The 27304-nt window shown below is 42.2% G+C and overlaps 1 protein-coding gene across 2 annotated transcripts in view; it reads left to right on the top strand.

Moving 5' to 3' along the window:
- Window positions 1-27304, top strand: part of DENND6A (DENN domain containing 6A) — a 66578-nt gene that overhangs the window by 5813 nt on the left and 33461 nt on the right. For both annotated transcript variants that reach the window (XM_020969077.2, XM_020969078.2), the window contains exons 2-7: window positions 15639-15677; window positions 15756-15798; window positions 21067-21179; window positions 21841-21921; window positions 25253-25358; window positions 26514-26593. In XM_020969077.2, coding sequence (XP_020824736.1) covers window positions 15639-15677; window positions 15756-15798; window positions 21067-21179; window positions 21841-21921; window positions 25253-25358; window positions 26514-26593 — 462 coding nt within the window. The remainder of the gene's footprint in view (window positions 1-15638; window positions 15678-15755; window positions 15799-21066; window positions 21180-21840; window positions 21922-25252; window positions 25359-26513; window positions 26594-27304) is intronic.

Below are 27304 nucleotides of genomic sequence, written 5' to 3'. Positions count from 1 at the left end.
TTCTTTTGGATTTGTTTTACAGTGTCTTGATTTCTCATAAAGTCACTAGCTTCCAATTGCTCTATTCTAATTTTTAAGGAAGTATTTTCTTCAGTAATCTTTTGGACTTCCTTTTCCATTTGGCCAATTTTTCTTTTTAGGGTATTTTTCTCCTCATTGGCTTTTTGGACCTCTTTTGCCATTTGGGTTAGGCTATTTTTTAAGGTGTTATTTTCTTCAGTATTTTTTGGCGTCTCCTTTAGCAAGCTGTTGACTTGTTTTTCATGATTTTCTTGCATCACTCTCATTTCTCTTCCCAGTTTTTCCTCTACTTCCCTTACTTGCTTCTCAAAATCCCTTTTGAGCTCTTCCAAGGCCTGGGACTGATTCATATTTTTCTTGGAGGCTTTGGATGTAGGAGCTTTGACTTTGTTGTCTTCTTCTGGTTGTATATTTTGATCTTCTTTTTCACCAAAGTAAGATAATATAGTCTGACTCTTTTTGCGCTGCTTGCTCATGATCCCAGCCAATTACTTGAGTTTTAAACTCTTTGTTAAGGTAAGAGTCTGTTTCCAGTGTGGAGAATGTACTGTCCCAGGCTTTGGGGGGTTTGTGCAGCTGTTTTCAGAGATACTTGTAGGGACCTGTAAATTTTCATTTCTTCCAAGGTGGTATGATAAGGGGCGAGGTGTTTACTCCTTTCCTGGCCTGCAACCAAAAGTACTCCTTTCTGTCCTGTAACTATGAGGAGGGGCTCCTCTCCACAGCCACTACAAGCTCCACCACGCCAGCCTCCTCCTCACCCCAGCACCGCGCCCAGAACTGTGGCCCAGATCCAAACATGGGAAAAGCAAGAGATTCCTGCCTCAGCACTGGCAAAGAGATCCCTGTAGTCCCTGTCTGATCAGCCACTGGATTCCCCCTCAGTCTGTGGGCCAGAAGCTCAGGAAGCAGCTGCCCCCCCCCCCAGTGCCACGCTCTTGGGGAATGGAGCTGAAACCCTGCCTTCCTTTCTCATCACCGACAGAAACAGACTTTTCCCACTGACCTTCTAAGTTGTCTTTGGCATTGGTGAATTGAGGAGTCTGGAAATCTTCACAGCTGCCTGAGATTCAGTCCTCTGAGGCCTGCTCCAGGTTTGTGGTGGCCTGCTGCTCCCATGCCACACTGTGCTACACTCCCAGCCCGGTGCGATACACCTTTCTGATCAATCATCCAGGTTGTCTTGGGCTGGAAATTTGTTTCACTCTGTCTTTTTGTGGGTACTGCTGCTTCAGAATTTGTTTAGAGCCATTTTTTATGAGTATTTGGAGGGGTTTGGCGGACAGCTCAAGCAAGTTACTGCTTTCACTGTGCCATCTTGGCTCTGCCTCGGGAAATGGCTTTTGATCTTAGATCTTGGATACCAAATCTTTAGGTGAAAATTTGATTGAAGATTTTTTCCCCCCATTCAATTCTTCCGCTCTTAACCTAGTTGTATTAATTTTCTTGTACAGGAACTTTTCAGTTTCCTGTAATCCAAGTTACCTGCTTTGTCTTTTGTAATTGCCACTATCTCTTGTTTAGTTAAGAAACCTTTGATATCCACTGGGAGCATTCCTTCTTTCTGTTGCTTTGGTGAGTTCCCCAGAATGATGACGTCTGGGTCAACTTGGATCTGTGGGGAGAGAGTTGGTTGAAGTTCTGGTTTACTGTCCTTGGTGCTGCTTTGTCATTGCCTTTTCCCACTGCAGAGTAGAACTGTGTAAGTATTGGGTTTCTACTAGCTAGTAACTGATGTTAACTGATTTTAAGTGAGAAATACCAGTAAGATTAAAGAATAATGAATATAAATCTTTTGAAAGTAGGGACTTCTTTTTAATTTATCTGTGTGTGACCTGGCTTAGCATAGTGCCTTGCAGTAATAGCAACTGAATAAATCATGGTTATTGAATAGCAAAGGAGACTCTGGAGAGGGTAGACTCATTGAGGCCAGGGAGGAGAGGATGCAGGAGAATGGGTGATTGACAGTGTTAGAAATTGCAGAGGGTTCAAAAAGACTGAGGACTGGGAAAAGACCATTGTATTTAGTAATTAAGAGCGGGTTGGTTAGTTTTGAGAGAGCAGTTTCAAGAGTCAGATTCCAAGGAGTTAAGAAGTGAGTGGGATGTTATGAAGCCTATGTAGATGGCTTTGTAGGAATGTAGTACTACATTGGAGGAGAGAGACAGGTCATAGTTTGAGGAGAGGTCAGGATTAAGTGAATGTTATTTGAGGGTGGGGTGAATTGGATATGTCAGGCAGCAGGGAAAAAAATCAGTCTCCTTGGGTGATTAGGGCAGCTGGGGGAAAACACTGGGCCGGAGCTGAGAAGATCTGAGTTCAGAGGCAGCCTCAGACACAATATCCATGTGACCTTGGGCAAATCACTTGCCCTTTGTCTTCCTCTGTTTCTTCATCTATAAAATGGGGATAATAATGGCACCCACCTCCCAGCATTGTTGTGAGGCTCGAGTGAGATAATTGTAAATCCCTTAGCACAGTGCTTAGCACATAGCACTGTATAGAAATTGTGGTTGTTATCATCATGCTACTTCCACCTCTAAATCTATGATCCAAGGATTATTCTATATGTGGAAAGTACTTCAAGCATTACGTAAATGTCAACCATTGTTATTATTTTCAAATACCGTTGTTTTGAGTGCCTTTAATCTCTTCCCTCTGCTTGAATTTCTACCCCTCTTGTAAAGCCCAGCCCCAGTGCTACCCTCTCCATGAAGCCTTTCCTGACTATCCTCTTTGGTAATGACTTTCCCCCCTTACACACATATTCTGTAGCTCTCTAATGGATGTTTGCTGTAGACCTTGTTGCTGTCTGTGTCATAGGCCTTTACTAGCCCATGGACTTTTTCAGTGTCTTATCTCAGTGTGTGTGTGTGTGTGTGTGTGTGTGTGTGTGTGTGTGTGTTTAAATGGGCTTTTAGTGCCAAACAGAGGCCTTTATATATGGTCCTGGAGGTGATGGCTAATCAGGTGAGAGTAAGTGGAGGTAGCTAGTGTGGGAGGAGAAAGATAGGACAGTCCCTTAAGGGGATGGGGTATGTTTGAAAGCAGTAGGGAAAGAATCAGTTGCTGAGGTGAGAGGGAGAGAAGGCATGGTGGAGAATGTGGTCTGCTGGAGAAGCCAGGAGGGGATGGGATCAAGAACCCACATAGAGGGCCATTCATTAGAGACTAGGGAACAGCAGGGGAGGCTGGGAGATGATGGCAAGGGACCTGCAGAGAGGGAGAATGAGAGAAGAGGCAAGGTTCTCACCTGGGGTGGGGAGGGGGAGAGGGCTGAAAGCTTCTGTGAGCACTGAGGTAGGGAATCCCTTTGGGAAGCATCAGAGGGCAGAAGGCCTGGCTGCTTCGTTTGGAATGTGCCCAGTCAGCAAGGTTATGAGGTCGGCCACAGCTTTGTTCAGTGGCTCTGGAGGAGGAGATGAGGTGCCGGGCAGCGAAGTCTGACAAGAGAGGGACATCCATGGTGGGGGCAGGGGAGGGGGCAGGGTGGAGAGACACGGAAGGGCTGGGGTAGAAAGAGAGGGGCCCCAGACTCCAGAGCACAGTTGAAATGACTTAAATTTGGGCTAAGGTTGGAGAAGGAAAGTAAAGTCAGAGCCTGAGAATGCAAAGGGGTGGAAGAAGGAGAGGTCTCCATGAGGGTGAAGGAGCTATTGGGAGGAGAAAAATGGTAGGAGGTGAAAGCCAGATGGGGCAGTGCCAGAATTTCTAATTAGTCAGTCAGTGAACATTTATTAAGTGCTTACTGTGTGCTGCTTTGTTCTGCTGCTTAGTGCAGGCACATGCTCTCGACATCCCTGAAGCCATTCCAGTTTGTTAGAGCCGGCCAGACTTTGTACCCCACTGGCAGAGCCTTCAGAAATCCTGCGGAGGCGTTGGAGTAGCCAGACAGTGACTTCAGTTTGAATCTCTTGACAGTTATGGCTAATCAATTGTGAAATTGCCTTCTCTTCATGAAGAAAAAACTTAATTAAAAGTTAATGCATTTCAACCAAAAATCAAAGCTGTAAAGTGTACATGAAAACATAAACTTTTCTGTACCTTTCTGATTTTTTCATCTGTGTATTTAACAGACTTTGGGGCTGGCTTTTTTTTTATACATGCATGTTTTATTTATGCTTTATTTTATCTCATTTGTATAATGCTTTCTTACATATTTTTGTATCTTTCATATTTGTTGCTTTTTGTTATAGGGTAGTATTCTGTTCTGTCAACAAGCCATAGCTTATTTAGCCATCCTAATTGTTAGATATGATGCTGTTTCCAGATATGAAAATTTCTTTGGTTTTTCCCCAGTGTTGTACACCAGAGCTAAAAAGAAATTACTTCTGCCTGGGACCAACATGAATGTTGTATACTCAACTTATTTTTACAGTTTCTGCCATACTTTGTATTTCAAAAATGCAATAATGTAGTGAGTGATGAGAATCTCTCCATTTGGTAAATGAAGAAGCTGAAATTGGCCCAGTGTGTGACATCAGTGGCAGAGATTTAAAAAAAAAAAGCCTTTACTGGATTTCTAAATGTAGATGTTCAGCATTGAAAATTCAGAACTTGCTCTTGGGTTAGGGAAATAGTTCTTGTGGGGAGGCCTGTACAATGCAGATAATTAATTAATAATTAATCATTTAATTAATAAATAAAGGTTAAAATATCTTTTAGGATCATAAGATTTAAAACCAGAAGATAACCTCAGAGATCATTAGTTTCCTCATTTTACAGATGAGAAAATTGAGGCTTACTTGACTTAATTTGTCTTAATTTTTTTAAAAATGAAATTTTATTTTTAAATTATAAAGTAAGTACTTTTTCTCCCTCTCACCTTCCCCCCCCAGGGGAATAAGCATAAGCTCTTTTAAAAAATGAAATACTATTTTAAGAATTACCAAACATTCATTTTTCCCCTCCCTCTTGCCTTTCTTCTACCTCTCACCCAACCCTAGAAATAAAAAAAGAAAGAAAGAAAACCAGAATCTTTGCGGCCAATATAAATAGTTGAGTAAGACAAATTCCCGTATTGGCCGGGTCTAAAAAAGGTGTGTCTCATTCTGCACTATAGTCCATCCCTTCTAGTGGGAGATGGATGGCGTTTTCCTGCAGTTGTGATTGCTGTGATCAGAATTCTCAAGTCTTTCAAAATTGGTCATTCTATGCTGTTGATAGCATACATTGATTTCCTGCTTCTGCCTGTTCCACTTTGCAACAACAGTCCAAGTAAATCTTCACAGTTTCCTCTCAAACTGTCTCTCTTCAACAAATAAACAGTCTTAACTTGACCTGGGCAGTAAGTAGCAGAGTTGAGATTTGAACACAATTCTCTTGACTGCCTTGTCTAATGTACTGTGTTGCAGATTTTGTTGTTTTGATCTAGAGCAAAGCCTTATCTATGCATTTATAATAGGGCAATATTTTTAAACTATTAAATTCAAAACTTTTTAAGAATTCAGTTTTGTCAGTTCCAGATTCTCTCCTCCCTCCCCTTTGCCCAACCATTGAGAAGTCAAGAAAAATAAAACCCATCACAAACATGTATAGACATGCAAAACAGATTTCTGCATTATCCATGTTTCCTTCCCCTCCCAAAAAAGAAAAAGCCAGAAGTAGACGAAGCTGTGCTTCAGTTTGCTCTCCAGTCATTTCTCCCACCCTGGAGGTAGATCGCATATTTTATCGTGAGTCTTTCAGAATTGTGGTTGGTTATTGTGGTCATAAGAGTTCCTAAGCCTTTCCCAGTTGATTCTCTTTACGTATTGCTGTTACTGGGTGAACTGTTCTCCTGATTCTGCTCCCTGTGCTTTCCATCAGTTTGAGACCCCACAGGTTTATCTGAAACCATCCCCTTTACCATTTTTTACAGTGCCGTGGTATTCCATCACAGTCGTGCATGCTCACTTGTTCAGCTGTTCCCCGGTTTCTGGGCATCTCCCGAGCTTGGAGCTGCTCTAAGTGTTTTTGTACCTATGAGCCCTTTTCCTCTTTCTTTGATCTCGGTGGGGTGCAGACCTAGTTGGGGGGCAGTGGGCACGTACACAAACTCCATGCTTGGACGTAAGTCCCTTTTTTTTTATCTTTAGCTCTTGTCCCATTGGCACTAAATAAAATTCTTGTTAGTTGGTTGATCACGGACAATGTAGTTTAAGAAAATAACAGGAAAATAAACAGAATAATTTGATGTTGGAGGAGAAATTATGTAAAGTCCTGATCCTGTTCATTTCCTGTTTCCACTTGGAGTAATTATGCAAATAAGTAGAATTCCTGCTGCTTAGAATTCTTGGGAGATACTGTGGAAGAATCACGAAGAACTCGCCTAAGGTGTGCAGCCTGAGCTCTTTCCAAGCCGTTGTTGACTTTCAGATGATGAAAAAGGAACAGGAAAGGGGGAGGGTAGACCATAAAGACTTGTTCCACTTCTTTATCTCTTTGTTGATAATTTTCTAAGCACTAAAGAATGAGTGGGATGAAAAGTTAATGCAATGAGATTAAAGTGGAAATGAAAAGTTTTTGAAATATGAAACTTGCAAATCATATTCTATCTCTAAATCACTTAGAACACCAGGGATTTGGAATCTTTGCCATTTTAGGAGAGATGATTTTCATGGTTCTCTGGAGATGATCTTGGTATTTTTTTATGACCCAGTTGACCTCACCTGAACCAATAAAAAGGAAGCTGTACTTTGAGGAAAAGGTGAATTTATTATTCATATTTAGTGTTTCCCCCAAAAAAACCTTGAAAGTCTCATGGCATCTGTTGAATTTTAGAGTGATCTATGTTTTAGTGGATAGAGCTTGGAACTTGGAGTCAGGAAGGCCCGATTTTGAAACCTGACTCAGGCACTTAACTAGTTGTGCGACCCTGGGCTAAATCATTTAACCTGTGTCTCAGTTTCTTCATCTGTGAGATGGCGATCATCATAACACCGATCTCCCAGGGTAGCGGTGAGGTTAAAATTAAGAATTAACATATGTAACTTTTAAAGCGATATACAAATGCTAATTAAATAATTGTACATTTGTGCCTATTGAGAAATATTTGGAATGCCTTCACGTGTAAGCACGTCAGTGGGTGGTTGATCTCACTACTGTAGATGTTCCATAGGTCACTACCCGTTCTAGCCTGCTTGTCCTTTACCACCCTAGGCTTGGGCCTTGGCCTGGTCACTTCTCAGGCCTTCCCACCCACCCGGGGTGCTGAGTTCTTTCTCATTTTCTCTTGACAGCATGAGGATGCCAGCGTGGCACAAAGGTTGCCCAAAAGCATTCAACATTTGTATCTGTGGTTGGTTTAAGATGTAGTAAACATGCTCATCAGATTTGCAGAGGACACAGAGCAGGGAGAGAGAAGACAGATTCCCAAATGGATGGCTAACATGATGCCAAGGTTGTTGTGGCATATAAGTGGTACAGATCATAATTCGAATTAGGTTTTGGGGGGTGTGTGTGTTTGTGTATGTGTGTATGTTACACATTAGTTTGGGCAGCAGAAGGCTTCATGAATGAGGTAGGATTTGAGCCAGAGCTGTAGGGGGTGAGGGAGGGTAGGATGTAGGATTTTGATGAGCAGAGGGAGTTGGGGAGGGGACTGTTAGATGGAGCAATGATGCTGAGGTTGAAATGCTTGATGCATGTACTTTGAGGGTGAGAAATCTCATTGTAAGGGTTAGTTTTAAAATACCTAGGTAAGAGATACAGAAGCATTTCTAGTACTTAAGGTATTTGGGCTCAAATCTAGCATTACCTGCTTGCCACTTCATAGTACCCATTCTTTTCTCCAACTAAGGCCGTAAAAATCATTGAACGTTAAATGACATGCCTTGTTTGTGAATGTCGAATGAATAGTACCTATGCCTTTCTTTGGAAGATCCTCTCAGAATATTTGTGGGCTGCTTTTGACATTTATTGGATGAGTGTTTGAAAAACTGAATTCAGAGAATATGCTGCAGTTTAAGATTAGCTTCTTAAAGTCTAAGCTGGGTGTCCCTCTTAGAGCTTTGAACTTATTTTAGTGTGGCGTGTTTTGGAGATGGATTCATTTGACTTCTGCCAAAGTGGTTGGGTTTTGATTCCCATCTTTTGTCTAGAGTTGACATCCTGGGTTGTGACCATTTTAAAAATAAGATGAAATCCTAGGACCTAAAATTAGTGCTAGAAGGGACCTTGGAGATTAACTAGTTCCATTTTTATGGTTGGAGAACTGGCAAGTGTCAGTGATTTGGCCAGGTGGTGTGTTGCAGTCTGTTGTCAGACTTTGAACCCACAAACTCTGACAAATTGTCTGCTGCTTTCCTGCCACAGTTTCACTGCTGAAATCAAATGTGGGAACTGTTTTGTTACAGTAAGGGGTGCCTTTGCACAGACTGGATACTTAATAACTCTCTGTGCAATTGAATTATAACCATAATCAAATGGAATCTTTAAAGGTTGTCTGTCTGAAATTCAGTTTAAAATATACCCCAGTTTTGGAAACATCATTTGGTAAAACCATAGCATTTATCTGTAAAGATACTTCTGTCAGAACCAGAGCTCCTGTGAGAGCAGGTTAGTTCAAATGAAGGGCAGCTGGGACCCCAAGTTCGTACAGACCTTTTATTGAGTCAAAGGCTGGCTGTTGCAACATGGTAGCAAAGGCCTGGGGGAGTGATATTAGCTATTTGAGGAATGGGCACGCAGGAATACGATTCTGAAGGTGGATTCCATACTAAGAAATGAGTCTGGAGGGAAAAGGACAGGTAGGATGCATCTGGTATTAGGCCCAAGTTCAGAGCGAAGGAAAGAAGGCAGCAAGTGCCGACAGGAGGCCTGAGAGTACAAGCAGCTCTCTGGTCCTGGCTTGTCAGCAGCATATACGGACCAAGAGGAAAGCCTGGCTTTTAGGACTCGTATTAAGAAACACCCTGATCATATTTCCTGTGCAGTGTTGTGGTGCCTGGGCCAGTGAGACCTTGTTGTTTGAGCCGTTTGTATGTCGGGGACGCAGTTGTGACACTGTCCCATGGTGTCTTTGCCTTCAGGGTTTATTTTTCCTGTTTCTGGTCTTCTCTCAGGACAGGGGTGTCTTGTTTGCCGGACTGTATTGTTGTATCACCTGAGACAGAACATGGCCAGATATGATAAAATATGTAAAATGCCGATAACACCAGAAGAAGTTGGCTATGACACTGCCATGTGTCAGGCTTGCTCTAAATTTTTTCTCTTTGATACCTTCTTGAATCATTCCTTTTCCTTTAGGGCAGGGGTGGAGAACCTGTGGCCTTCTGCGTCCTCAAGTGTGGCCCTTTGACTGAATCCAAACTTCAAAGAACAAATCTCCTTCATAAAGGGATTTGCTCTGTAAAACTTGGACTTGGTCAAACCCAAGGACCTAGAAAGCCACATGAGGTTCCCCACCTCTGCTTTAGGGCATGTTGGTATCAGAAGTTGGAAGATTTGACAAAGGCCATGGGAGTTTGATTCAGAGACCCTGGTCATGTTTCCAGGTGGAGGGACCAGCACAGGTGGTGTTCGAGATGAGCAAGGTGGTCAGCAGTAGGCAGGTCTGATAGACTGCTGGGGACCTACTGGTCAGGTACAGGAAGCCCAGGGCCTGAGGACTGGGCAGGTACTAGCTCCAGGTGTGAGAGTTAGGGGACAGCAGCAGGGATCCACGTGGACCATTTTATCCTTGACAGGAAATGAATGGCCCATTTTTAACTTCTTAGACTTCTGACTTTGGACAACGATTTTGTCACAGATTTTCAAAGGTAAATTTAAACATTAAAGGCAGCCTCGCATAGTGAGTAGAATGATGCAGTTGGAGTCATAAAGACATGAATTCAAATTCTGCCTCACACATTTTCTAGCAATGTGACAGTTGGCAAATCGGTTAACTTCTGAGTCTCCAGCAACCCCCTCCAGCTTATCTCCTAAGTAATAGGTGGATTTTTGTTTATAGGCTGATGGCCAAGGAGAGTCACATAGGAAATCCCAGGTCCGTGATGTATTGATGTGAGTTTTGTTTATTGTCTTGTGATTGTTTTATATTCTTTGCATTCTAGTGAAGATTTATTTATTCTATTTTGCTTTTTAGTGTTTCTTCAGTTAGTGATGATGTAACGTTTCTCCCCCCCCCGTTGTGTTATAAAGTCACCATGTAATTTCTTGTAATAGAGGAGATCATTGGTATGGATTTTAAAAGATATTGGTTAATATACCACTCAACTGGAGTGTCTTTTGCTGGGTCCTAACTAAATAACAGTGGCCTTAGCTGTGGAGTGGGAAAACTGAGGGAAAGATTTGTGGCTAGGTATTGAGGTATAAATAAACGTTAGAGTTGGAAGGCATCTCTGAGATCATCTAATCCAGCCCATACCCAGATCATTGATCCCCGTTTTACCTCCCCAGTCATAAGCTAACTTCTGCTTGAAGGCTTCCACTGATGAGAACTGTGCTCCTAGAGGCAGCCCTGTTGTGTTTGAACAACTGGGACTTCTCAGAAACTTTGCTTAGTTTTTTTCAGCTTCCCCATATATGGCAACTTGGCCAGTTTCCTCACTAGCCTGGTTATTCTCTGAGCTTATAACACAGCTTATCAGCGTCAGTCCTTCTAAAATGGACCCCAGACAGGCACCCAGAGCTATCTAAATTATCGCCGTGTTAGAAGTAGTCTGATGATGGCAGGACATCTCAGACCCAACAATGAGCTGAGCCTCACCCAAACACATACATTTCTGTATAAAATGCCTTCCCAAGATCTGCCTAACTCAGACATGTCAGTATCTGCCTCAGGACAATAGTCAAGCAGTAAAATTGGATGAACCAACATGCCACGTCACTGCTGACTCAGGGTGGACTTGTCATCTGCTAGAACCCCAGGTCTGGCTGCAGGAATGGTTTTCTGGCTTTCTCCATCCTGTGACTATGTAGTTGACTTTTTGAACCCAAACACAAGGTGCTACTTTGGGCCACTCTTAGAATCTATGGATCTTTTTAGGTCCTGTTTCTGTCATTCATTAATCTAGTATGTTAGCTAGCCTTCCCAGCTTTGTAATCAGTAAATTTGATAAACAGGTCTTCCCCTCTGTGCCTTCATCTGGTCTCTGTTTACCTCTGTTTCCTCATCAAAAAATGGGGATAATAATAGCACTTCCCTCCCAGGGTTGTTGTGAGGATCAAATGAAGTAATAATTGTAAGAATCAGTTAGCACAGTCCTGGCACACAGTAGGTGTTATATAAATGTTAGCTCTTATTATCATCATTCATAAAAATATAGCACAGACGTGTTCAGTGCTAGAGGCCTAGGATGCTCTGGATTTGAGATCTTTTAGGTTGATGTTGATATTAACATGTTTTGGGCAGTCAGCATACCATTTCCATACCCAACCAGCTTGACTGCTGTCCAGTCTTTAGTTTTGCCCACTAGGTTTTCATAGGAAGCTTTGTCTTTGATGTTCCATGAAATCAAGTCGATTCTAGCTGGGGTAGCCCTTGAGCCTCTAGATGAGTCTAGTAACCTGTCAGAAAAGGAGATAAAGCCAGTCTGCTGTGACTGTTCTTAATGAATCTACATGAATATTCAAAATTAAATTAAAATATTTAAAATGCTTTGTAAATTTTAAGGTGCTGTATAAGCATTATTTCTTTACTGTGCAGGCTGTCTTACTTTAATTAGTGGTCACTAACCATCGCATTAATAACATGATCTAGAATTTTATCAGTTATTGATGTCAGTCTCACAGGTTTCTGTCTTATGTCTCGGTCTCTCAGACGAACCCTTAGGTTCACGGGTCGATGCTTTGTCAGAAGATCATCCTTGGCCGTGTTGGGCAAGCCTTATTACAGACTTCCCTAATAGCAGAGGGCCCAGATGCACCACCACACACATAGCTAGCTGCCCAGCTGGCTTTTTCAGGGTTGGGTGCCCTGCAGGGTTCCCAGGGATGTCCACTAGAGGGCCCAGGACAGAGCCTTGGGAAACCCAAGTTATTCTGTGTGAACTAGAGGAAGATCCATCAAAGGAGACTGAGATGGAGCAGTCAGACAGGAGACCCAGGAGAATCTGTAGAGGAGACAAGATCCAGGAGTAGGAGTGATGGACAGGTCAAGAAGGATGAAGGCTGAGAAAAGACTGTTCCATTTGGCAATGAAGTGATGGCTGATTACTTTGGAGGGACGATCTTCAGTTGAATGAGGAGGTTGGACGCCAGATGTCTGAGGGTTAGAAGAGAGTGAGAGGAGAGGAAGTGTAGACACCTATTGTGGATGGCTTCTTTGAGGAATTCAGCCATGAAAGGGAGGAGATGCAGAAGTATTGTGAGTGGGATGTTCAAGTGATCTGGTGATAGTGGGATGGCTGGGTTAGTGACAGTTTTTTAAAGAGAGCAGAAATAAAAGGTTTATAGGCAGCAGTTAAACAGCTATTAAATGGGGGAAAGATTGAATATTGATTACTGTGGTGCTGATAGAAGTCCAGCAGTCTGCTGGAGAAGATGGAATGGAATGGGGTCAGTCGTGTATATAGAGAGATTTACCTCAGCAAGAATGGCCACTTCATCACATAGATTGGGTGAAGATAGAAACTAGAGGGGGAAGACATCTGAGTGATGTGAATGAGGAGGGGGAGACAAAACTCTCCTTGAATGGCCTTGGTTTCTTGAAGTGTGAGGCAAGGCCATCAGCTGAGGGGGTAGGGGGAAGGAAGGATGAAAAGATTTGGACTAGCCACTGTAGTGAATAGGATAGGGAGCTGATTAGGGACAAATAAAAGGATTGCCTGGCTGCAGGGAGGGCTCAGCTGAGATTCTGTATTGTAAATTGTAATGGATTCACTTTGTATGCTTTCTTGACTTTCCTCCAGCTCTGTTGAGCAGCATGCAAATAGGAATGAGGGTAATAAATGGCAGGAGTAATCCAAGGTTGGGTTTTGGCAAAGCATGATCAGTGATGGCCTAAGTTGGCAAGGGCTTGGCGTGTCAAGGATGGGCCACAGTTGAGTTGTTCTTGGGGTGGGGGGGGATGGAAGGAGAGTGTAGCCAGTACTACCTTTGAGAGAATTGTGGGATGGAGGGATTGGAGGTCCTGGTAGAGATGGAATAAGGTTAGAGTTGTAGGGTGGACGGAAAGATGGCAAAGGATTTTCAAGAGGTTATGAACTTGTGGGTGATGGCAGGCTCAAGGGGTCCCTCGTCTCACTGTGTAGCTGGAGTGGGGTGGGAGAATAGGCCATAATAGAGTTGAGGATTTAGAGGATTTGAGGAAAGATTAGTATGTGTGTGGAAGTCCCCTAGTGTGAGGGCAAGAGTTTGGGAGAAGAGAGAGACTGTGAGCCAGGAACTGAAAAGATTGAGGGAAAAGGAATGTATCTTGGGGGTTTGATAAATTAACAGCTATCACAGTCTTCACTGGATGATACATTTGGAATGAAAGAATCTCAAGGCAGCTGAGTAATGGGGGGAGAGGCCATGGGAAGCAAGGATTTTTCTGACTCCCCCGTGATCGGTAGTGAATTGAGGGGTCTGAGTGAAAGTGTAGGCAGTACTGTGAAGTGTGGCCATGGATGCCATGGGTGCAGGAGAGAGAGGGAGTGGGAAAGGAAGACAGGGAAGGTAAAAGCCAATTCATTCTTGAGACCACAGTGGAATGAGTAGGTAGATCTGGAATATGACTTGGGGGAAAGGGGAAAAGAGTAAGGGAATGAGCAGTGGGGGTAGTGGGGAATGGGGTTTTTCAGTGATAGCCTGGGATTCAGAATCTCTGGGAAGCATGTTAGCCATTGAGGAATGAGTCCAAGCAGATTGTTAGTGGCTAGAGAGAAGTCACTTGAGGGAGACAGACTGATGTTTCAGGGGCTTTGTAGCAGGTATAGATGCTGAATCCTGTGAGGTCCAGGAATCCAGACTCTGAACAGGCAGAAGGTGGTTGATACTTCTGCCTTAGAGAGTTGCCTAGAACAAAGCTCCCCCACCATATTAAAGTGTCATTGGGCAATGTTTAACAAAATAAACATAAATGTAGTACAGCATAGAGAATGTTCATTTGTGTTTTTCTAAGTCAGTTTGTGCCCCCCCCCACCCCCGGATCTGCTAGCTGAAGCAGAACTTGAATCCAGGGCTTCCTGGTTCTAAGGCCACCTCTCTATCCTGTAGCCTGGCCTCTCACGCTGTTCGTGATGAGAAAAATCACCTAATCTTTCTGAGCCTCAGTTTCTTCATCTTTAAATAATTTGATAGCATTTGAGTTATTACCTTACAAAAATATTGAGTGGAAAGAATCAGTTTTTTTTTTTAAACTTTTAGGCAATTAGGGTTAAGTGACTTGCCCAGGGTCACACATCTAGTGTCAGGTGTTTGGTCTGAGGCTGGATTTGAACTCAGGTCCTCCTGACTTCAGGGCCGGTGCTCAATCCACTGCACCACCTAGCTGCCCCAAGAATCACAGTTTTGATGGAGGATTGAATCACTTTTGGACATACTAGGGATAATTATAAAGAATTATGGGAGAGGGGCAGCTAGGTGGTGCAGTGGATAGAGTCAGGAGGGCCTGAGTTCAAATGTGGCCTCATATACATAATACTAACTGTGTGGCCCTGGGTGAGTCACTTAACCCCAGTTGCCTCACCAAAAAAAGAAAAAAAAGAAAAAAGAATCATGGGAGGAGAACTTCTCAAGTTAAGATACAAGTTTACATTCTTAAAGTTGTTAAATTACTTAGAAGTTCAAAGAAATTTTCCCATGATATGTTGAAGGCATTTTCTATTGTTACTTTTAACCATGAAATGGTTGTAGTAGAAATGTCATTATTTGTAATAAAATAGAGAGAATACAGGATTCAGAGGCCCTGGGTTTAAATCACGGGTGTGCTACTCAGTGGTTCTGTGACCTTGGTTCACTCACTTCATCTCTGAGCCTCAATCTGTAAAATGGAATTGTCATACTTACTCTTGCTGCTTGTAGGACTTTGGGAACTTCAGTTCATATCCCTGACCTCAGTTGCCTCTTCTGTAAAAACTGGACTAGAAGACTCCAAGGTCTGTGCCACTTGAAGGAAAGGTAGATTTGATCATGGGGTGGAGAGGTGGCCCCATTCAGGCCTTGGAAGGTCAGCAGTGCTGGTTAGGGCCCGTTTCTGTGCATGCATCATTTTATTTGATTCTGACAGCCACCCTGGAAGAACCTAGGATTTAGAGCTGGTTGAGAAATCATCTGGGCCTGCTCCCTTTTTAAATGTGGGAAAGTTGAGGCCCAGAGAGCTCTGGAGATTGGAAGAGGCTGGACTGGAAAACAGATCTCTTGTGGCTCCAAATTCAGGTCTCTTTCCGTTAAATCGTACTGTCATGAGATAGGTGACTTTTAAGGGAAAACTGAGGGTTGTTAAGTTACTAGTGGTTTGATGGGTGCTTTGTTTTCTCCCAGGCAGGGTCTAGACCAGTCTTAAACTGAGGTCTTTGACTTCTGGGGGTAGTCAAATGCAGGCTTTCATTTTTAAGCATAAATTTAATTCTTCATACATATTTTTCTTCTAGTTTTTAGAAAAGTTTTGACCATGTTAAGTCGATATCTTGGTTTAATATATTATTTTAAAGTATCTGCTGAGTGTGAATGTTGATCTTATTTTCTAATCCATCTTTACCGTTGTTTTGTAGGTAATTTATCCAGAGCATTCCAGACTTAGTGATAAAGAAGTAAGTCTGTGTCTTTTCCTGCTTTTCATTTCTGTTGGATGCCTTGGCAGCACATATACCTTTTGTTTCCTTTTTCAGAAAACGAATATTTGCTATCTGTCTTTTCCAGATTCGAACTCAGGTAATGTTTTTATTGCATCACTAAATGTGTGTGAGTGCGGCGGGTGTTGAGGCTGGAGCCTGCCTGGGAGAGTCCAGGGAGGGAGCTGTGCCAGGCAGGGCCCTTGGGAGCTTCTGGCTGAGTCCAGCAAGCTGAGGTGGTCTGCTGCTGCTGGGAGGTGCACGAAATCTGAATACGTTTTCAGAGGAAAATTTTATTTATTTCACTTTAATTTAAAGAATAAATAGTTTCCATGATTCTTTTAAGGATAGAGGGAGGCATCGTGAAATCCAGAGACACCACAAGTTGGACAAGCTGATGGAGTGGCTGCAGTTGGCCCGACGTTCAGATGGGTTTCCCAAGTTTACCAGCAGTGGGTGGCCTCCAGTCAGTGTTAGTGACCAGGCCAAGGCTTGGCAATCAGAGTCCAGTTACACAAGAGAGGGTTAACAGTGGCAGACCCCGGGAAAGGCGAGTTCAGCTGAGGAGCATATTAGTGGGGGTCCTTTCCTTTGGACCAACCTCCTTGTGTGTGGTCTGGGTTGCTGACAACTTCCAGCTCCCTCCAGACCTCCCGATGGTGCTGAATCTACCACTGGCAGGATGGCACCTGGTGAAGCAGGCACGTTTTAGTGCTGTTTTTGCGTGCTGCTACTTATACAATTAATTCTATAATAAGAATTCTCTTTCTCTGATTTGGGGGACTTAGAGACCATTTTTAACATTCCGTGTTTTTTTTTTTAAAACTACATTTTTTTCATGCTTCCGAATTTTTGCTACAGATTTAGAAGTTGTGAAAACAGCTTCTTCAATCACTTCTAAAATAGTCATATAAAATTGATGTACCTCTGTGGACAGGCCTTTTCTGGACTTGTAAAATTTATTGCAAAATTAAGAACAATAAATGTGTATGGGGTTATTGCCTTCGAGAGATTCTAGAAGGGCTTGTAAGGATTATGAGATATTGGTCTGTCTTGCCTTTTTATCAAAATGACCTAAATATTTAGAATTTTTGCCTACTGATTAATGGCACCGCTAGTTTTTATTAAATCAGATCAGCTGAAGGCTGTGTCTATGGGCTCCTTCCCCGTCGGGCTGCATTTGCCCTTCTGCATAATATGGGGTTCCATCATCAAAACCATTTCCTCTAGTCAGTGAACTTAGCTTGCCACAAGTGGGGCAGACCCCATGTGAGCCTCCCTGTGTGGCTAAGGGTAGTATGTCAGGTGGGCCTTGTGGCTTTTGTGACCCTTAGCTGGCCATTTTGGTCCTTTCTACCCCTGTGTCAACAAATACGTATGAAGTGGCTGCTCTGTTTAAATAAAGGTGCTTGGCAGGAAGACCAGAATTGACAGTCAGCCTCAGATACCTGGGGAGTCACTTCTCTACTTGCCTCAGTTTCCTCATCTGTAAAATGAGGATAATAATAGCACCTACCAGCCAGGGTTGTTGTGAGGCTCAAATGAGATTACATTTGTAAAGTGCTTTGCAAATCTTGAAGTGCTACATAAATACTAGCTATTACTGGTGAATCAAAGATGAAATAAGATGCGATTCCTGCTTTGCAGGCATTATGTTCTCATACTCTTCTTCCCCAGTTTTCAAAGGGAAGAACTTAACTATTCATCTGGGCACCAGGCTTAAGTAGTGAGGGGATGGTGCTGAATGGTGCTTCTTTTTTTTTTTTTTTGGCTAGGAAATGAGGTTAAGTGACTTGCCCGGTGACTTACCCAGGGCCACACAGCTAGTAAGTGTTATGTGTCTGAGGCTAGATTTGAACTCAGGTCCTTCCTGACTCCAGGGCCAGTGCTGTATACACTGCGCCACCTAGCGGCCCCACTTGAATGGCGGTTTAACATCTATTTACTATTAGTCTTTTTTTTTTTTTTGAGTTAACCCTTTATTCACCCTGTCTACTTCTGGAAGGTAAGGCTGAGATCTGTCCCTTATGTCCCTTTTTTCTTGATTGAAGAAATCTTTCAGTACTTCAGAAAGATGTGTGGGGTCATCAGTGTGAGTACGCTTCCCACCAGGCTCTCTATGTCTTAGTGGCAATGTCTGGAGTTGCTGTGCCTAAGGAATTCTTTACCTGGTGGCGGGTCTGATATGGAGCCTGTGTGAACTTAACTAGACTGATGCTTGGGAGGCAGATGCGAAGTCCATTGCTGAGATTGGCCCTGGCCTTTCCAGCTTTGTCTGCTGGCCTAGCCCTGGCTTCTCCTGGGCATAGGCTTTTCATGCCCCTTGAAGGCACTGGGACATTATGTAAGCATCGAGGCTTAGGACTTAAATAGAAGCGTACATGTCCATAGTTAGAATATATCTTCTGTGTTATGAACAGATGTGTGCAGACCGTAGCTGTTTGGTATTTTTTGGAGGAAGAGTTTAAAAAAAAAAGATCCTGGCTAGAGAACTGATGAGATCTCTTCTGGGTCCAGATTGATGATCCTCTGACCTGATCCCCTAAGTGAAGTAGGGCACATCTCCCCCGCAGATTGTGTGGTCTGAGTGAACTTGATCTCTCTGAAAGCAGGCATCTCGCCATCCTGACAGATGAGCGTCAGTGCAGGCAGCCAAGAGACCACACAGTGGGAATGTGATTTAGATCATTGTTCTCTTTGGTGACTCTCTAAACAGCTGGTTGCTCGTCATGTGTTTTATTAAATGGAGCTTGTTATGGCTGAGCTAGTTCTGAAATGGATTTACTTTAAAAAAAAATCTCTAAATAACTTTTATTGCTGTGGAAGGAAACCCAGGAGCTGTATTGCATTTTTCAGGAAACAGTAAAAATGGAGTTTTGGTTTCTGTGGAGTCGGCAGAAAAAATGAAACCATTTAGGTCATTCATTTACAACGAGTCAAGAAAATGTAGGTAGATATTGTAGGGAAGAGTCCTCAAATTTCCAAAGAAATCTCTCCCCCATTCCTCCCAGCCTCAGGAACTTTTACCACCACCCTTCCACTTAAAATAAACAATATTTCCTCTTCTCACCCATAGCTTAGAGCTGTTAGAGAGGTATTGCAGTGTTTGGACCTGGGGAATCCTTGCTGCATGAACTCTGGTGATATCTGAGAATCCTTACTGCCTGAGGCGTGTGCAAACCATGGCAAGATTAGAGAAACCTTTTCTTCGGCATCTGCAGACATTTCTTAGGGCAGCGTGGGTGAGACCCAAGAATGTAGATCAGTTCTACAAATGCTTTGTAACTATCTACCTCATGTGCTAGATGACAGTGAAAAACAGGTCCTGCCCTTGAGGAGCTTAGAGTCTCCTGAAAAGATGATTTAGGGGGACATGGGGAAAGCATTAGTCTTCATTGCTGAATCTTTTTAGAGAAAATGGGCCACAACAACTGTGCATTCTCTAAATAATACTCCTCTTGTGTGCCTCTCTTTTGGGGTATTCCAAAAGCAGCTTTCAAAATAAGCTTTCCATGTTCTCAGAAATCTTCAAATGCATACACGCCTCCTAGCTTAGGGGACAAAGGTTCACAAGAAGCTCCTGACAAATTCTGTTCTAAGGCTTCATTGAAAGGAGGTGCCACCCAGAGGCTAGTCTTGTTGCTTAAAAATTCAGGAAAGGCATCTAAGAAGATAATATGGCCACAGTCAATGCTTTCATTTTAATGGATTTATTTTCTACAATTAAGTTTTTACCTAAAGTTCATTTAATGAGGTAAATACACAAAACATTCCCTCTTTAGAAACATAAATTTTTAGAAGCCCATTCCTCATTTTGGTTTAGCTGGAGATTTTAATAATATATAAAAAAACAAAACCAAAGCAGCTCCTGGTGCAGCCACACATGCTGCACTGTACATGGAAATATGCTAGATGAGGAGTTTCTTGGCTATAAAATAAATATATAAAAATCCATTGCTCTTTGCTGTTAATGGAGGATTTAGAAAAAAACTGATATGAGAGCTGAAATTCTGTGTAATCACATTTAGTAATACCTCGTGTTCTACTGCAGCGTGTTCTCAAGTGGACTTTTAATTCTTTGTATTTTGTAGGCTCTGAAAAGAGAAAGGACTATCTCTGTGATAACTTTGGGATAGGGTACTTCCCTATGACAAAAACTACCCATGCTGATTGGCATCTTCTCTGAAACTTAAGCCTGGGAGCATTGCCCGGAGCACGAGGAGTGCTCAGGGGACTTGTCTCAGGTCATTCAGCCAGCTTGGGTCAGAGGCAGGATTTGATCTCGGGTTCTGCTTGTTCTTTCTGAGGATGGCTCTCAGAGCACCAGCCACACAATGCCCCATATTATCCCTGGGGCCTTAGAAAGTAAGTCATTTCAGACTGGGTGTGGGGTTGGACTGACTTCTCAAGACCCTGCCCACTCTTAATGATTTATGATTCCTGAAGGCCTGACAGGGTCTTTGTTACCAATGGAAATACAGCAATTACAAATTAATATCTTTGTGAGAAGAAGAATAGGAAAGGTAGAAGAAGTATGAGTTTTTAAGGTTAGGGTTCCATTATTGGTCAATGCAGGCCTTTGTTGGAGAGTGAGCTGGGCCCCCAGTCATCCCCTAAACCCTCTTCTGTGCTACTAGGAGGGAGGCTCTGCGTACTCTTCAGCTCTGCTTTCGTGCCAGTCCCTTGTACAGAGCTGCTCTGGAAGTCTGGCTCACTGAAGGAAAAAGGGTGGAAGAAGCCAGGATTCCTGTGGATCAGTCACAGAGGACCGTGTAGGCCAGTCATATTACCTCAACACTGTGACTTCTTTTGGTAGCTTTCACATGGAGGCCCCTTTGTTTTCAGCTGTAAGTAGTAGAGGAAAACCTGGCCCAGGTAGCCAGAACTTTGGCAGTTCTCATGCTAATCTAGCCTGGAGTCCTTAGTAATCACTTTATAGCTTTTTCAAAAGATATGGTAAGGATTTGTTGTTTTAAAAATATTATCAATGCCTCTGGCTAAACCTTGTTTCAGTCTGGACTTTTGATAAACTGCTTTTTAAATTGGAGAGTGTTTTATGAAACTAAGTGAGCTTCAGTTAAAACTTAATGGTTAAAAATAAATTATAATGAAGAAAACAAATAATTGTCTATGAGCATTTCAAAAGAAAATTAACAAGCATGAAAATGTCATATACAGAACTGAGGTTTTAGCCCCAGCTTGGTCACGGCTTGGCTGTGTGATCTTGGACAGGTCACTTTGGGGTCCTCAAAATGAGCAGGTAGGTAAGCTCTGGCCCCTCTTACCTCTAAAATTTTGTGATTCTGTGTAAATAAAGTGTTAGGCTAAGCTGTCCTCATTTCCCTCTTTTTATTTTTGTTTTCATCAGGCTGTCTTGGAGATACGCAGTTTTGTTTCAGGTTCCGACAGTCTTCTGGCCGGAGGATATCAGCTCGATGTATCCAGGATCAGTTGGACCGAGACTCACCTGTGTATTTAAAGGTTAGAACAATAGTAACAGGAAAAGGTCATCGTGGTAGAGAAAATGGTCAGCATCGGTGTGCATTTATACAGTCACACACTGGTTGTGTCTGGCAGAAATGCTCGTGCTTTCGTTTGCATCCTCCAGTGATACCTCTAGGGGCTGTAGAGGGAAGGAAGCTGATTGCTTGGGAGCTCGGAGAAGCCTCCACAAGTTCTTGAAGTATACTAAAGTTTCGTTGAAGATTTCAGGAATAAGTTAGAATGTGATCGTTCTGTACTTTGTTACTAGCCCTTTTGTCTCGATTGGGAATCTGAGCCAAGTGGCTTTTTTACCAGGTTATCACCCTAAGCAACACAAAGCTTCCAACAACGCTGTATGTATTGAGGAGGGGAGAAGGAAACTTTTACTAGATGGGTTCTATTTTTCAAATGGTTTTTTTTCATTTTTCTTATTCATCTCTGTTGTCTTTTAGCATTTTGATCATATGATTATTTTATTCCTGGATAAGATTAAGCAAAACTGATTCCTGAATTCTGTGTATAGTACTTAAATGTTTTACTATTCAAATAGAAGGTTGGGTTGAGACCTTTTGAGTCTCATCTTATTTTTGGTGTGCAAAGAAATATGATTTTAACAAATACTGAAATAGGATTTAATTTTATTTTACCTTTTTGGCAGAAAGATCCTGCATATTTTTATGGTTATGTGTATTTCCGACAAGTTCGAGATAAAACACTAAAAAGAGGCTACTTTCAGAAGGTAATTTATAGTCTTTTATAAAAAATTCCTTTTTGGTCATGAAGCTAAACTTGAATACAGAAAAGAATTGTATAGAAAAATCAACTTTTATTGCATTTTTTTAAGTGTATATTAAAATGGTAGTAACAAAATTGCCCTGCATGTCTCTTCCCTTCTGATCTTCCTTCCATTCTCTTCTGTGGATTTTAAAAAGTTTGGTGTATATTTTCTTGCTTTTCTTATTCATTTTCAATTGCTATTAAGATCCACCAACTCCTCCCTCCTCCCTTCCTACCAGAAACAACCTCTCCTGTAACTAGGAAGGAAAATCCCGCAAACCCCCACAGCACTTTGGTGGGGCTGAAAACACCCTCCTCATTCTGTACCTTCCTGTTCCTCTGAGGGTCTTTGGGAATTGTGCTTTCAGAATCATTCTCCATTACGTGCTCATGTCTCTCTGCATCAGTTCCTACAAGTCTTCCCAGGTTTCTCATCATTGAAGGGAAGGCTCCCTCATGTGGCTGTGCCCGTTTGTGCTCCATTCCCTGATTGATGCTTCCCCTCTGGGTTTCCAGTTTGTTGTTTGAACAAAACATGTTACTCTAAATATTTGAGTACACATGGTTCCATCCACGTACTTTTCAAATGAATTAAGCCAACTTACATTTGTGCCATCAGGAAAATGAGGTGTGGCCATAAAGTGTGAGCAGCTTTATTAAAGAAGGCAGAGCCAGCCTTCGACATCTTTAGGAGAGTTGTCCCATCACCCAGAGGCTTATTCTAGAAGAAGGATTGTTGCTTAGAACGTTTTTGTACCTTCCTTCTGTGGGACAGATCGCCCCTTCTTTTGAGCATCTTCGACATTGGCAGATTTATTGTTTTAAACTGCATTCCAGTGGCGAGACACAGTGTGGCTGCTTAGGAAGATCTGCATTCTATAACACATATACACACATATGCGTACATATGCACACAAACACATTACACACATACATGATTTAGAGATATCCATGGAGTTTTAGGTTTCAGTTAGTGAAATATGGTTTCTTTTCTGTTGTTAGCAATAATAGTAATGATAATTAACACAGATGGAGCATGCTAAGTTGTGGAGCACATTTTACAGATGAGGAAACTGAGGCTTAGTGAGTTTAAGTGACTTGGCCAAGGTCACACAGCCAGCGTGTCCAAATCCAAGGCTGGATTTGAACCCGGGTCTTTCTGACCTCTGAGTATGGTGCTTTATTCATTGTGCCACCCAGCTTTTCTTTTCTTTTTTTTTCTTTTTTTTCTTTTTTAAATTAATTTATTTTGATTTATCAACAATCACTTCCATATGCTTTTGAATTTAAAATTTTTCTCCTCCTTCCTCCCCACCACCCTCCCCAAGATGGCACACAATCTGATATAGGCTTGCGCTCCTCTGTCTCTCTCTCTCCGTGTGTGTGTGTGTGTGTGTGTGTGTGTGTGTGTGTGTGTGTGTGTGTGTGTGTATACACACACACATATATATACATTCTTATTGAACATATTTTCAGATTAGTGATGTTGTAAGTAAAAATTAGAACCAATAGGAAGAACCACCAGAAACAGGAAACAAAACTCAACAGAAAAGAAAAAAATAGCAAATAGTATGCTTCGATCTGCATTCAAATTCCATAGTTCTTTTTTTTGGATGTGGATAGCAGTTTCCATCACGAGACCTCTGGAGATGTCTTAGATCCTTGCATTGCTGAGAAGGGCTAAGTCTGTCAATATTAATCATCGCACAGCATGGCTGTTACTGTGTACAACATTCTCCTGGTTCTGCTAATTTCATTCAGCATCAGAGCATACAAGTCTTTCCAGGTTTTTCTGAAGTCAGCCCGTTCATCATTTCTTATAGCACAGTAGTATTCCATTACATTCATATACCACAACTTGCTCAGCCATTCCCCAGCTGATGGGCATCCCTCTCAATTTCCAATTCTTTGCCACCACAGAAAGAGCTGCTATAAATATTTTTATACATGTGGGTCCTTTTCCCATTTGTATTATCTAACTGGGATATAACCCTAGAAGTGCTATTGTTGGGTCAAAGGGTATGCACATTTTTATAGCCCTTTGGTCATAGTTCCAAATTGCTTTCCAAAATAGTTGGATCAGGGGGCAGCTAGGTGGCACAGTGGATAGAGCACCAGCCCTGAAGTCAGGAGGACCTGAGTTCAAATCCGGCCTCAGACCAAACACTTGACACTTACTAGCTGTGTGACTCTGGGCAAGTCACGTAACCCCAATTGCCTAAAAAAAAAAAAACAAAAAAAAATGGTTGGATCAGTTCACAACTCCACCAGCAATGCATTCGTGTTCCAGTTTTCCCACATCTTCTCCAACATTGGTCTTTTTCCTGTTTTGTCATGTTGCCCAACCTGATAGGTGTGATGTGGTACCTCAGAGTTGTTTTGATTTGCATTTCTCTAATCAATAGTGATTTAGAGCATTTTTCCATATGACTATAGATGGCTTTAATTTCATCTGAGAACTGCCTGTTCATATCCTTTGATAGTGTAGAATCTTAGAGAGCTCCTGGGGATGAGAGAGGAGGTGACTTGCCCACAGCCACACATCCAGGATGTGCTAAGGCAGGGCTTGAACCCGGGACAGCGTGGTGTTCATTGCCATGCTGCCTCTCTTCTGACCATGCATGTTTACCACTCTGTGGGTTATAGTCTGGGGTGCTTTCCCCCTTTCCTTTTAAAAGCAAATAAACAAAAGCCCCGATAAAAATGGGCTTCTGTTAAAACTTTGCTGACAGGGGTGGCTCATGCTTTCTGTGTCTGTGGAGCCTGCACCTGTCCAGGTTGCCCAGCTCCTCCTGCTCTTGGGGCCGTGGGGAGACGCCAGAGAGGAAGGCAGTTTTCAAGAAGAGCGTTTTTGGGCCCAGCCAAATCCGAATTAAAGACACCAGGAGCTCATCCTGCTGCTCCGGCTGCTCGGTGACAGTCTAAGGCCTTTGCCACTGGCAGCGTGTTGTGAGGGTTGTTTGTACTTACTTTTTTCTTGTGGTTCTTTAGAGAATCCCAGTGCTTCCTCGCACGTGTGGGCAAGAGCATCCCTCATTTCCTTAAACAGCGTCAGGCTCTAACTGCTTCACAGATTTTTGCTTCTAATTAGGCAGCCAATCTGTGGTAAGCCTAGGAGGAGCGTTTGGTGGCCATTTTCATTTTATTAATAATGGCCTCTTACAGACGGCTCCTTTCAGGCCAGAATCTGCATCCATTTAACAGTAAGGCTTTCCAGCAACTATGAGTGTAGGAAGGTGAAGCAAAAATGAGATTGTTCAGCTTTTTCTGATGCCATGTTCTTTGTTTTCCAGTCCTTGGTTTTGATCAGCAAGCTGCCATATACACATTTTTTTCACACGGTGCTTAAGCAAATAGCACCTGAATATTTTGAAAAGAGTGAACCTTATTTGGAAGCAGGTGAGTAGAACATTGATGTGACCCTTGTGATGGGTTAAAAGACATTTAACTGAAAATTTTAATGAAAAATGAAACCTTCTGAAAATCAGTCAGTGAAGATTTTAAAGCTATGAATTAAAGGGGAGAAGGGAGAATTAAACTTCTAGTAGCCTTATAAATGTTTTGAAGTATTAGGCCACGTCTCCAGTTTAAAAAATAAATCAGAGTAAAATGCATGGAGTTTTTTATGAAGACAATGTGAATGTTGAATTGTTGACAGTGGATTAACAGACACCCTTATACTTAGTTCTCTTTGTCGGCGGTCCTCACACCAGACATTGCTCTTACCACCACAGTTGTTCAGTAGATCCTTAATGTCTGATAAATCTATTCTGGCATAAAATTGTAGGATCTGCTCCACTCCACTGTTGACGATCACCCGTTTATATCCTTGTTCCTATGGAATTAATTAATTGCTTCCTGTGATGTCTTTTCACCCCTGTTGTGACTGAACTTGTGATGATGTCAGGTGGGGTTCACCGCCAGCTTTGTTTCATATGGCTCCTTAAGACAATTTTAGCTACAGTAAAACAAAGGGAGAAGTCACTTAACATTCATTAAAACATTTTATTCACTGCTTTTTAAAAATTTGGGAACCTGTTTCCATCCCAAGAGAGTAAACTACGTATGTGAATCAAAAGGAAGACATTTTTCGCCTCCCCCCTTAACCATTTTTACCTTTATGTCTTTTGCAATAATGATATTAATATCAATAAATACTACTAATAAGCACTTATATAGTGTTATCTCCTTTGATCCTTACAACAACCTTGGGATGTACAGGTGCTCTTTTTATCTCAGTTTTATAGCTGAGGAGACTGAGGGTCAGAGACTGATGGACTTGCCTAGGGTCATATAAGTTAGTTTCTGAAGCAGGATTTGAACTGAGGTCTTCTTGGCTCTATCCACTAAGCCACATAGTTGCTGTAGCCCTAGGTGTTTTTCTCTAGTTTGAAGTAAATTAAACAAATGTCCTGAAGAACTGAAGTATGCTAGTATGGATATTTAGCTAACTTCTTGTTAGTTGTTTTGTTCTAATTTTGTTTGTAAAGTATGTGTTTAAATTTTTTTAATTGTACCACTCATACAAATGAGGTATTTCATTCTGTTTTTTAGCTTGTAATGATGTTGATCGTTGGCCTGCTCCAGTACCAGGGAAGATGTTACACTTGCCCATTATGGGGGTGGTTTTAAAGGTAATTTGTTCATAATTTCTTTATTGCCAAGCTCATCCCTGTTTTCCCCCCTCTGCCTGAGGAATGTCAAGGGTTTTACCTGCATCTTTACAAACCTTCATGCCTGTGGCAGTCTGATACCTGCAGAAAACGGACTTTCCCACCAGAGGAATCTCTGAGAATGGACTGGAAATGCTAAGTGGAATTAGGAAAACTATTGAAAACACATTAGTGCCATTCAAAGCATATTCTTTGGTTTTTAACACAAATTGTTATTGTCTCTCTTGTTTTCATGTCCCCTGCCTTTCACACTGTGACTGTCCCACCCCCTCAAAACACTAGGTAGTTTTGCTATTCTTTCCATTTATGTGTTGGAGCAGTTTTGTATGTTGTCTTCCTGGTTCTGTGGACTGAATTTTCCACCACTTCCTGTGTTCTCCCATGCTTCTCTGTATCCATTATTTTTTTTTTTCATAGCACAGGAATACTTCATTACCTTCATGGGGCACAGTCTGTTTAGTCATTCACCAGCTGATGGGCATCTTCTTCTTCTTCTTTTTTTTTTTACTTTTTAGGCAATTGGGGTTAAGTGACTTCCTCAGGCTCACACAGCTAGTAAGTGTCAAGTGTTTGATCTGAGGCCAGATTTGAACTCAGGTTCTCCTCACTTCAGGGCTGGTGTGGGCATCTTCTTTCATTCCAGTTCTGAACTTCTACAGAAAGTAACCTCCT

This window comes from Phascolarctos cinereus, unplaced genomic scaffold (assembly GCF_003287225.1).
Source record: "Phascolarctos cinereus isolate Bilbo 61053 unplaced genomic scaffold, phaCin_HiC Scaffold_4;HRSCAF=312, whole genome shotgun sequence".
In the NCBI taxonomy this organism is placed as follows: domain Eukaryota; kingdom Metazoa; phylum Chordata; class Mammalia; order Diprotodontia; family Phascolarctidae; genus Phascolarctos; species Phascolarctos cinereus.
This window is presented reverse-complemented; position numbering and strand designations above follow the sequence as displayed.